Source organism: Gadus chalcogrammus, chromosome 6 (assembly GCF_026213295.1).
Source record: "Gadus chalcogrammus isolate NIFS_2021 chromosome 6, NIFS_Gcha_1.0, whole genome shotgun sequence".
In the NCBI taxonomy this organism is placed as follows: Eukaryota; Metazoa; Chordata; class Actinopteri; order Gadiformes; family Gadidae; genus Gadus; species Gadus chalcogrammus.
The window spans coordinates 24,695,798-24,708,097 of record NC_079417.1 but is presented as its reverse complement, the minus strand read 5'-3'; the positions used below and the strand labels follow the sequence as shown (position 1 = coordinate 24,708,097).

Genomic DNA, 12,300 nt, shown 5'->3' with positions numbered 1-12,300 from the left:
AAGATATTTCAGGAGAAAGAGAGAGAGAGAGAGAGAGAGAGAGAGAGAGAGAGAGAGAGAGAGAGAGAGAGAGAGAGAGAGAGAGAGAGAGAGAGAGAGAGAGAGAGAGAGAGAGAGAGAGAGAGAGAGAGAGAGAGAGAGAGAGAGAGTGTAAAGGGTCACAGTGGCTACGCACTCACTCAGGTAGAAAGACGAGAATTAACATCCTAATTAAAATACCGAATACACTCTTAATTCACCAGAGAATTAAACTGCTCCTTCGGTCTGATGGTGCGTTATAGCCAATAAACTCATTAATTGAGGAACGTCAAGCCACCAAATATACGGAGAGACAGAGAGAGAGAGAGAGAGAAAGAGAGAGAGACACAGACAGACAGACAGACAGACAGACAGACAGACAGAGCAACCGACCGACCGACCGACCGACCGACCGACAGACAGACAGGTGAATAGCTGCTCACTTCCTATAGGCACCAACAGCAGTAATGTAGTGGTTGAGTGGGCTGGGTGTGTTGTATCCCATTATGGCTTTCATACGGGCTGAAGACAAGGGATTTTATGTAAGGTCAGACATTAGAGGACTTAATAGCCTAATGATGTTTTTGTTTTTTTACTCAGTAAAATCAAATAAGACTAAATCAATAGTAGATTCTGGTTCTTCCCGCCTTCACATTTATCGTGGCCGACTCACAGATCAAAGAGACGTTCATCCATAGGCCTACAGCCCGGAATAATATTAATGAATCAGAAAGCACAGATTTGTTCAAACTCAATTAAACAAAACGTTAGATTCGTTAAATGGCGAACAACGGCAATAATCTGATTTTGATTTACTCATAACCTTTGAAATTAATTATACATTAGACTACATTTATTAAATTATAAACATAAACAAAGCTGTGAACCAAACTGAACTTGAACTTCACGGCGCATGCGCACCCGAGGACCCTGAAAGATAAACTTTGGAAAATGTGCGACGGGGATGTTCACCACCGAGCAGGAAGTTATTTACTGTAGTGAATATCGACATTAACCCTGATCAATAGTGACTCAGCCCGAAGACTACGTAGTACAGTTATGGTGTAACTCCAGTAACTTTCCTGTATTTCACAAACAGTTATCAGGCGGGGTAGAGGGACTTTGTTTAGTATCTTTCTTGCATCGCGGAAGACGTGCGGTCCCGTCTTTCTCCTCTCTGAGTGAGTACCTTTATATATAAAACTATATACTGAAGAGCATGAGAACTCTAGCTGTCTGGACTGTAGTGACCGCTGCAGTCCTCACGGTCCTCATCTCGTCCACCGCCACGGAGGAGGCGTCGTGTCATGGAGCCTACGACCTGTACTTTGTTCTGGACAAGTAAGTCAAGAAACGTGTGTGTGTGTGTGTGTGTGTGTGTGTGTGTGTGTGTGTGTGTGTGTGTGTGTGTGTGTGTGTGTGTGTGTGTGTGTGTGTGTGTGTGTGTGTGTGTGTGTGTGTGTGTGTGTGTGTGTGTGTGTGTGTGTGTGTGTGTGTGTGTGTGTGTGTGTGTGTGTGTGTGTGTGTGTGTGTGTGTGTGTGTGTGTCACACTAGCAACTGAAAAATAATGTTTACAACATTATTATTGTTATTATTTCACCACATCACAAACCTACCCGTAGACAAATTACATCCTGTTAACCAGCAGACAACCAAAAACAGCCATAGTGCAGTTTGGCTGTGACGTGAGCCCGGGTTATGAAACATTCTGGTTAACAGTCAGTGTGTTGCTCAACATCCTGTCCTCTCCTCTCTCCACAGGTCTGGCAGCGTGGACAATGAGTGGGGGGAGATCTACTCCTTCGTCAAGAATTTGACGGAGCGGTTTGTCAGGTGAGTCACATGACATCACAGGATATATATATACAGGGGTTGACACTAAGGTTTCAAAAGCACTTGCCCATCGGGCAAGTACAGGTCAGGTTCAACTTGCCCGAATGTAATGTTCACTTGCCCAAATAATAATCAGAATCGTGAACGGGCCTCTTTTTGCCAGGCACCCGGCCTGGTTTTGGGGGGGCTCAGAAAAATCATCCTAGCTCAGACTGAAGCTGAATGTTAGCTTCCACACGTGTTTAAAAAATAACAAACTTCTCTTCGTTTACTTATTTATCGAGCGGTCACATCGTGCCATGAAGTGATTTCAGTCCACAGTTGCAAGCTATCGCCAAGTTATATGTAGACCTGCATGATTTGATGCAAATGTACATAACTAAATGTCAGAGGTAGTAGCAAAGATATGTCTTTTTTAACTTTCAAGTTTCTTGTAGCTCTAACTGAATAATCACAATCGCGTTTCTAGTAGGGTTGTCAGTCACGATACTGGATTTTCTAACTTCAACACTATTCCTGGAAAAAGATCGATATTCTATACCATTTTCGATATCAGGGGAAACGTTTTTTTCAGGAAAGAACATACCCAAAGTAAAGAGATTATATCTCCACAACTGCAAGGGCGATAATGTCATCTTTGGGCCAAAAGAAAGATTGTTGTGCAAGTGAAATATTCAATGGGGATAATACTTGGTTAAAGTGAATAAAGCCATGGAACACAGCATAAGTGGAAGATAACATTTCCACCTGAAATAATTATCAGTATCAGTTGGTCGTTAACAGTTGGGAGCGCTGTCTTACTATGAGACACAAATAAGGTAGATATCTTACAATTTTGACACTTGACACCTCTATTTAAAGTTCAGGGCAATCGAATGCACCAAGCCAAACACTCGCAAATAAATATATGGCCACTAGATTGCACTGAAGAATATGTTTTCTGATTGAAGGCAATTTACCTATTTCCTAAGAAACCTTCTCTTATTCATTGATTGAAAACACCATGTTAAGTTGCAAAATTTGGCCCAGATACTGGATAATCTGTTTATGGCGGTTTTATTCGATCAGAATCAACTTTGTGGACAAAAATCACAAAGGTAATACTTCATTTTTGGTTGTTAAAAGAAAAGGGGACGTTTCTTCTTAAGTTGTTATTTGCGAGTTTTAGTCACAGAATGATATGGTTTGGACTGTTGGAATAAGTGGAGGCTCAGCTTTCATGTAATATATACAGTAGTTGGTGAGGGTCCAATTTCGTGAAAAAGATCGCTATTGCTGTGCGCATGTGCACAGTTATGAAACACAAAACCGTGTTCTTGACTTTCCTTGATAATTTGCCTCAATCCAAAGTACTTCCAAACTGCACTCCTCCATCACTACTCCATTTAACTTATACCTAAACCGTTCGCGGAGGTGCTTCACTTGAGATGCTAGCTGTGTTGGCTAACCTTTAGCGAATCACTGCCAGAGACCGCACTGCGAGTGAGTGACAGAAGGCGGGGCTATATTCGCACTGAAGCGATGCGTGTCTGTTAACTCGCTTTCCGAGAGAAGAGAAGACAGCGTGTGGATCAATTGCAAATACTTCTATATTGTGTGGTTTTGCGGAACAATAGGTTGTTCTGCAGTTTCTAAAAACATTTGAATAAATAGCTTTTATATTAACATCCACCCAAAATCCACTTGCCCGTTCGGGCAACCAGAAAAAATCTCAACTTGCCCAAACATTTTTTTTACTTGCCCCAGGCAAGCGGGCAACCGTTAGTGTCAACCCCTGTGTATATATATATATATATACCTGCGAGGCGTGTAAACACTGACATGTTCAAATTAGTTGAACCTTACTGAAGACTTGAAGGCCGGTCCCTCTGAAGAAATCCCCCATCACAGTCTTCCTGTTCTTTGTGTTTTAAAATTCGTTATTCTGGCCAAGTGGTTGGGTTCTAAATGTTTAGTTCTGTCACACATGTGAAGACTTAGCAGCTCACGCCTGCTCCGTCTGTGTGTGAATAAAAAAAAGAAATGAAGTCTTGTCGCTTCTTCTCGGTCCTGCGAGCGTCGGACTGCCAGCTCCAGCCGGTCCGAGCGCTTTGGTTGGAGAAAATAGCAGAGGCACCATGTGGCAGTGGGTGGAGCAGCAGCCGTCTCTGGGCTGGGAGAGCGGAAGGGGGGGTGGTGTTTGTCCTCCACCACTCAGCGCCGGAGCTACGCCCACAGACCACATGCATCCACCCCTAACACAACACCCATCTACCCCCAAAACACCACCACCAACCACCATGCATATACCCCCATCCAACACCATGTATCCACCATTAACAGCGCCATCACCACCGGTATGCATCCACCCCAAACACCTACACCTCTTCACCTACCACCACTATCTCCTCAACCTCCAACACCATGCGTCCACCCCCAACAGTATCCCCACCTCCACCACTAGACCCAACTCCACTACCATGCATCCACTCCAAACACCACCAGCATCACCTCCACCACTACCAATACCAGCATACATCCACCTCCAACACCTCCACCACCACCACAACCATTCATCCCTAGCCACCTCGACCACTATTATCGTCACCTACACCACTACTATGCATCCACCCCAAACACCACTCTCAACACCACCACCTCCACCACCACTGTGCTTCCAACCCCAACACTGGTCGTGGTTTGGTCTTTACCAGCTCAGTCCAGAGTTCGAGCTACAGTCTTTGTCTCTCCATTAATATGAATCTAAAGCCAATAAGCGGCTGTGATTCCTTCTGTGTGTGTCGATGTGTAGCTTTCAGCCCAAGTGCGACTTTGGAGGCAGGATGTAGATGTATATTCGTCTGCTGCAAGCCAAGTCTGGCCATGTGGCTTAAGGACTGTGCTATGTTAGCAGCTACGTTAGCGGCTCCGTGGGGGAGGGTTGCAGCCAGGCCATGTGTCCCGTGGGAGAGAAATATCAGCACCTCTCCTTATGCTCTGGACGCCTGTCGCATCTGAAGACCCACAATGCATCTTTCTGGCTTCCTGTCAGAGACACGCTGTACTTGGTGGGGAGTGTGTGTTATTTTGTAATGTTTGTATGTTTGGTTGTGTGTCTTTTTTAAAGAACAATGAAACTGTTGACCAAACGGAGGGCATTCAGATTGATAATAAACAATGCTAGCTGGACATATGAACACCTGAAAGCTACATGTACTGTAGGTTGTGGAGCAGCTGTGCTGTGACTAGAAGCTGATAAGATTAGTCTAAACTATCTTGAGTCACAGTCTATGCCAGCTCAGATCCCAGGTTGCGTGGTGGCTTTCTACTATATATAATAATAATAATAATAAATGAAATTGATATAGCGCTTAATATGGTACTCTAAGACGCTTTACATATTACCCTATCAAAACTATGTAAGACAGACTAGGAATAAAAGAAAAACAGGTTAAACATGAAGAATAAGGTGGGAGTTAGGTGGGGAAGGCTAGTGTGAAAAGGTATGTTTTGAGGGCAGATTTGAAAGAAGAGAGGGTTGGAGAGACTTTGATGTGGGAGGGGAGTGAATTCCAAAGGGTGGGGGCAGCAACTGAGAAGGCCCGATCACCCCAAGTCCGTCGCTCAGTCCGTGGAACTTGTAGCAGGTTGGCAGAATTGGACCTGAGGAATCGGGAGGGGGCGTGGTGATGGAGGAGGTCGGCAAGGTAGGGGGGGGCTAGGCTGTTGAGGGCCTTGTAGGTGATGAGTAAGATTTTGTAGTTGATTCTGTGTTTAATTGGAAGCCAATGGAGTTCACGGAGGACAGGTGTGATGTGTTCTCTGTGTATATATACCGTATATATATAATTATTATTTTTTTAGATACATAGATGCCGCATTGGTCTTTTGTAACCTATGTCAACATGGCGGCAATATTGCAGTGGACAAGACGGGCCTGAACACTAGTAAACCTGGTAGCTGCGTTTCTTCTAGATAAAAAGTGCTTCAAACGATTTTTTTTAACTAGACGTTTCTATTCAACGGTTTATCATCAGGCATTTATTTTTGTTGATATTTGATATATTTCCTTACAGATAATATGTATGTGATTTAATATGAATTCAAAAAATACTCAGAAATGTCAGTGCTTTTTATGGTTAGTAAAGCTTGGGCTCTTAATATAGCGGGGAAATTGATGTATGGCAGCAACGGGTCGAAGCAGTCAATGTGTCATCAATGTATGTCTATGGCTGTCTACACTCAGATACACAGCAATGGTTGGCATGTGACTCACAACCTGCTTCCCGTCAGTGTATTGAGGAATCACTGAATGTGCTGGTAGGAAGTGTGAACATGAAGTCACATTCTAATATTAGTGGACAGGAAGGACTGAGGTGTGATATTTTATTCCTCCTGTTGGTTTTAATGCAGTAGTTAAAATGGTTACTGTGATGGGTGCATGAAATGCAACCGGATGAATAGAATCACACCTCAATCGTTCAGTGTGTGTGTAGAGTGTTGTGATGTGTGTAAAGTAATGTGTGTAATAGATATGTGCATGTGTGTTTTGTCTTGTGTAGTAGTTCAAGAAATGTGCTGTAGAGTTCTTTGACCAAGATATTTTTTTTCACGATGTCAAGATTTTGATAGAATCGATGGAAGTCCAATCCTATCAACTGCCAGATTTAGTAGACCCTTAGATTTAGTGGCTCTCACATTTTTGTGGGGCAGGTGCAACCCGAGAACCTTTCTAGACATGCCCTTGCCGAGCTGATGTGTTGTTCTGAGGTTGTGTTGTTCTGATGTTGAATTGTTTCTATGTTTTGTTAACGTGTGGTTGAGTTTATCTTGTGTTTCAGCCCACATACTAGGTTGTCCTTCATCGTGTTCTCCAGCCAGGCCAAGGTTCTCCTGTCTCTCACCAGTGACAGGTAGCATATCCCTGTTCCCAAGGGACCATTTAGCACTACTTGCATCAATTAGCACTAGCATAGATAGATGAAATATCCAGTGAGATCCTTTGACTAAGACAAATGTATGTGTATTTTATAACGAGAATGAAATCAGTGCTGCAAGACTAGTGCAGCATAAATAGTAAGCACCAACAGTAGTGAACAGACAGTTCAAGTGAATCACCGATAGTGTGTTTGCAGGGCGAAGATTGAACAGGGGCTTCTTGATCTTAAAGCCGTAAAACCCGCAGGAGAAACATACATGCATGAAGGAATGGCAGCGGTAAGTAAAGCAGTAGTAATAAACAGTGTCATTATTAAAGGGGTCACATCATGCTCTTTAGTTTAGTTTTAGTGTGTTAGAGCCTTTTTATCATTTTATAAGGTCTGCTAAGCTACAAAGCTCCAGGGCAAAGGGAGTAACTCTTTTCCCCAAAAAATACCCATCTTGAACTTGCCAGAAATAGCTCGCTTGCAGTCTGCATTTCCTGCATTTGATATGTTACCAAATCACAGAAGTGAGAGGTCCCGCCTCGCGGCTAGTTTGGCACGCTTTCACTAAGCTAGCTAGCGCGGTTGTTGGTGGAGTTTGGTTCCGTTAGCGCCATGTCGAGGAGAAGCTGTTGTCTTGTGTGCGAATGCAAATCCCCTTCACATGGCCTTCCAAAAGATTACAAAACAAAGAAACAGTGGTTAAAATTACTTACCACACAAGACATAATTATTTGGGTCCCGGGGTATACTGAAACTTCCCTGTTCTGATTTTATTTTAGACATTTGTATCATTACATGTTATACACAATGACTCTTATTCAGTTCTACGACCCGGAGGTTCATAGTCCGCTCTCTAAACGTTGTTCTGAAGGGCAGGGGGATTCAGTGAGTGAAATTAACAGGGACCTGGATGTGGAGGGTGTTCCATGCATGTGGGGGGACTGGAACCGTGCCCCCACATGCATGTCAAGAGGCTATTTTCCTTTGTGCGAATGCAAATCCCCTAAATATGGCCTTCTAAAAGAAGACAAAATGAAGAATCAGTGGGTATCAATGGTCTTACAACCTAAGTGACATTTGAATTAAAGAGGCATGAGCTAAAACTGAGCCTTTCTGACCAAGGGTGAAAGCAGTTCTTCAGCAATGAACAATGAGAATAAAATGGTGTATTTACAACATTGAAACCTGTTAAACTATTCTAGCAGTTCGCCAAAATTTAATTATGAATGGCATTATATGACCACTTTTAACGCATAACGTTAAGAAGTAGATGGTCCCGTTTTAACTAGTACTTTACTATTATGCCAGTACTAATTTGTCCCGTTACCCTGACTCATTGATTTCAGTATTAACGTGTCGTTATTGTGGTAACTAGCGGTGTTTGTAATAACGGCGTTTAAAAGAAGGGCGTTGGGTAACAATTATTTTCTCAGTAACTGGGTAATCTAACTAATTACTGTTTCCATCATTACGCCGCCATTACCGTACGTTAAATGCAGTGAGTTACGATGAATTGATTGAATAAACTGCGTAATCCGAACGCACCCCTGGCGCCACACACAAAATGCTAGTGAGGAGACCGGATGGGTTAACAAGACAAGCGATTATCTGAGCCAGTTCACACACACACACCACACACCACACACCACACACCACACACACACAGCAGAAATGGCAAATCCGGAGCAATCCGATGAAAAGTTGACATTTTCTGTAGTGTTCTGAGCTTTTAAAATTGAGTTAGAAATATATCAGGGCCTTGAATGGGCATTTCAACCATTTAACACATTAAGGCCAAGTGAAAACTGCTCAGAAAAAATCCAAATTCTTGTGTAAACTAGTGAAACACTGAGGATACAAAATGTACTTTCAATAAAATATATATTTATAAATAATTAGTTATCAAATAACCAAAGTGTAACAAATGAATGTGTACTGGGCCTAATGTAGGTTAGACTTTGAGCTGGTGGAGAATTAATGAAACACACGACACAGAATGTTGGTAACCGGTTTTGTTTTCAAAGTTCACTTCCAAGTTCAATTACAAAATAAAATAGGCCTTCAATTAACCGATTCATAAGGTTGTTCACAATTAGTCTTAAGGGCGCCTTTTACCCTCCATACAGAATAAACAATCCCAATTGTATTCGTAAATCAATAAACCAAACATAAATCAATACACCCAACACATTTCATGTTCTGCAGTTATTTGATTTGTCGCGTGTGCAGAATGTTCGAATAGTTCAAATGTTTGCTAAGGTAGGGGAAATCCTACCACACCAGACAGCCAGGCTTGAGTGCTGCCTTTTGAGGGAATTGTTTAGTCTTTTCAAGTTGCTCCTTTAGTTCGCCATCTTCTCTGCTCCGGCAATAGGGCTGTTTAGGCAAACAGGTAAACAAATCACAAGCACATAAGCTCCTCAGGGGCTGAGGAAAGGTATGTTTGGCTTTGTGTTCAGGGTTGAAAACAGAAGTTTCTCTTTCAAAAGGTGTCCTTGACTAGTTTTTGAAATAACAGTGTCCTGCTGCCTTTTGACTGACTCCTTGATTAGGTGATTTAGTTCACCTGGGGAAAGGGGTAGATGCCTGTTGGCTGCTGACTGCATCCAATTGGCTCAGGGGTTTCGATTGACAGATGCTGTCGTCCAATTTCAGCAGTGTTACACTAGTTACTTTTATTATAGAGTAATTCAGATACTAACTCAGTTACTTTTTGAAACAAGTCGTGAATAACTATAACTTATTACTTTTTTAAAGTAACGTTCCCATCACAGGTAACTAGTAGCATTTCAGTAGGCCTACTTACTCGCTGTGTTAACATATCAGTGATATCCATTTATATTTCAGTACTAACTACCAAAGATTGTGTAAACTAGTAGTATATTAACTAACTTGCTGTTGTAATCTGTCAGTTCGAATAGTGGTGTTACCGTGTCATTGATTACCCTAACCCTAAACAGTTGTTTTAACCATTGCTGACTAGTTGTTAACCAGTACTTTATGGATGGATTTACATATGCTAATTAGCTGTATTATCCAGTACTAACAGCTGTGGCAACAATTTCTGGCTATTTTGTCAAACCACTATTAAGTTAACTAGTTGTGTTAACCAGTACTAACTAGCTGTGCTACCCTGAAGGCCTCAGCTCAGATCAGGGCACTTCCTCAGAGGTCGGCCAGCATCATTATAGCGCTGACAGACGGAGAGCTGACACCATTTATCCTGCAACTCACAGTCGAGAAGGTAAGGATAGTATTATACATGTTGTGAACACATATCATAACGTGGTGCCCATTGTACCATACTATAATCATGGTGTGTTTATTACATGCTATACAGTTCAACACTTATTTTTACAACATGTGCTACCATGTTATTTTTATAAAATGTTATACCATTTTATGTTAACATGTTGTACAACGGATGTTTCTAATGGGTACTACCATTCGATCTTAAAAACATGTTATACCAAGTTACGTGTAACTATGGTAAGATGTTAAACTGACACCTTGTTGTATAATTGGCAGTTCCACCATGTTATATTTAAATTATATGTTTCTAACATGATATGTTTTGCAGGCTGATGAAGCGCGCACGTTTGGCACCAGAGTTTACTGCGTGGGAGTCAAAGACTTTGACGAGAAACAGGTACATGTTATGATAATAGTAATATTATCATGGGTAACACTTTATAATAAGGTGCCATAATAAATAGCAAACTAGTCATTACCTAACCCTTTGTTAATATTTGTTAATTGTTACTAAAATATCTATTTGGCACAACTTAATCGTTTTTTTTCACTCACCACAGAGTGTCGCTGGTTAGGGTTAGGGTTAGGGTTGTGCAAACAACTAATATTTCATTAATGATGAAAAAATTATTAACTTAGGGTTAATAAAATATTTATTAACAAATAGATATTTTAGTAGAAATTAACAAATATTAACAAAGGGTTAGGTAATGACTAGTTTGCTATTTATTATGGCACCTTATTATAAAGTGTTACCTTATTATGTTGGTGTTAATATTCTTAATATTTAAATTGTTTATTCTATTTTTATACTGTTTTTTATTGTATAGAATGTTTATTTATGTTTTTAGTTAATATATTATGGGTTTTATTTTTTCTTATTTGTTTGGGTTGTTTATATTTGTGTCTGTCCTTCATATTGTTGTTCATTTATTTATGTTTCTAAGGTTTGTGTAAAAGCTGCTTGTTTGTGTGGTATAAATGATGTTGTTTGTGTTTTGATTGATCCTGTTTATGTTTGTGTGTCCGAGCAGCTGGCGGAGGTGGCGGACACTAAGGATCAAGTGTTTCCTGTCAAAGATGGCTTCCACGCTCTCAGGGGCATTGTTAACTCAGTAAGTGTGGCTGTGTGTGCGCTCGTGTACGTGTGCGTTTTGGTAGGCGAGGCAGGAAGTGAATAAGAGCAGTTGGTCTCTGAGTCAGAAAGATTACACACACAAACACACACACACACACACACACACACACACACACACACACACACACACACACACACACACACACACACACACACACACACACACACACACACTACTTATCTTATCGTAGGCCCTACAGGGTGACTGAGTTTCAGCCTTGGACTGTAACTGTAAAATAAACGCAAAAGGCTCAAATCAAAAGGCTGTGCACAGGGACTTCGTTCTTTTTAGTAAATTAAACGCGTTTGTCCAACCAGCTGGCCAGACTTCTATTTTTACACCAAGTCTTAGTAAGACCTCTTTATAATTATTTCTAGTCATGAAGTAGCTCTGCTACAAGCTGTGCGAGAATATTTTAAGTGAAACCAATAAAAATAATTTTGAACGATTAGCTTTGTACTTTCCCCAAGCGTTAATTCACTGAGGGGGCCGACCCAACGAGGAACAGAGCATTCTCCCCTGGTTTGGGTTTGTTAAGGTTTATGTTATTTTTCAGACTTTCAGAACATATATAGCCGAATCCATCAACATTTCATATTGTGATAAATTAGATAGGAGGTGATAGGACAGAGCAACAGAGAATTGACCTCATGTATCTGCCTAATTATTCTGTTGTTGTCTTTATGTCTGTCAAGCTGGGGCTGTCATGTAAGGTCCAACTTCTTGTAATGACTAGAAACCTCCTGTATAATTTAATATTAAAATAATTTTTAGATTTAACCATTAATTGTTATAATAGTGAGTAACTGTGATTTAATGTATTAACTCATCACCCTGAAGCTGTGGAAACCCTGAAACTTCCCCTTGGGGATGTGGTATCTTAGGTAGGGCGGTAGGGGACCTGGGTAGGGTGGTAGGTGACCTAGGTAGGGCGGTAGGGGACCTAGGTAGGGTGGTAGGTGACCTAGGTAGGGCGGTAGGGGACCTAGGTAGGGTGGTAGGTGACCTAGGTAGGGTGGTAGGTGTCCTAGGTAGGGTGGTAGGTAACCTAGATCAGGAAGTTATCTCGGTAGGGTGGTTGGTTAGAGAGGCACTGTCTCTGGGTAGGGTGGTTGGTTAGAGAGGCAGGTTATCTAGGTAGGGTGGTTGG

The 12,300-nt window shown here is 41.5% G+C and overlaps 1 protein-coding gene across 1 annotated transcript in view; it reads left to right on the top strand.

The window, feature by feature from the left end:
* The first annotated feature begins 944 nt into the window (after window positions 1-944).
* The window catches only part of antxr2a (ANTXR cell adhesion molecule 2a), a 47,606-nt gene continuing 36,250 nt past the window's right edge, over window positions 945-12,300 (top strand). Inside the window, exons 1-7 of the mRNA XM_056591703.1 lie at window positions 945-1,359; window positions 1,781-1,852; window positions 6,673-6,744; window positions 6,967-7,048; window positions 9,899-10,003; window positions 10,340-10,408; window positions 11,046-11,126. Of these exons, the coding sequence (XP_056447678.1) occupies window positions 1,238-1,359; window positions 1,781-1,852; window positions 6,673-6,744; window positions 6,967-7,048; window positions 9,899-10,003; window positions 10,340-10,408; window positions 11,046-11,126 (603 nt within the window). The 5' untranslated portion in view covers window positions 945-1,237. The remainder of the gene's footprint in view (window positions 1,360-1,780; window positions 1,853-6,672; window positions 6,745-6,966; window positions 7,049-9,898; window positions 10,004-10,339; window positions 10,409-11,045; window positions 11,127-12,300) is intronic.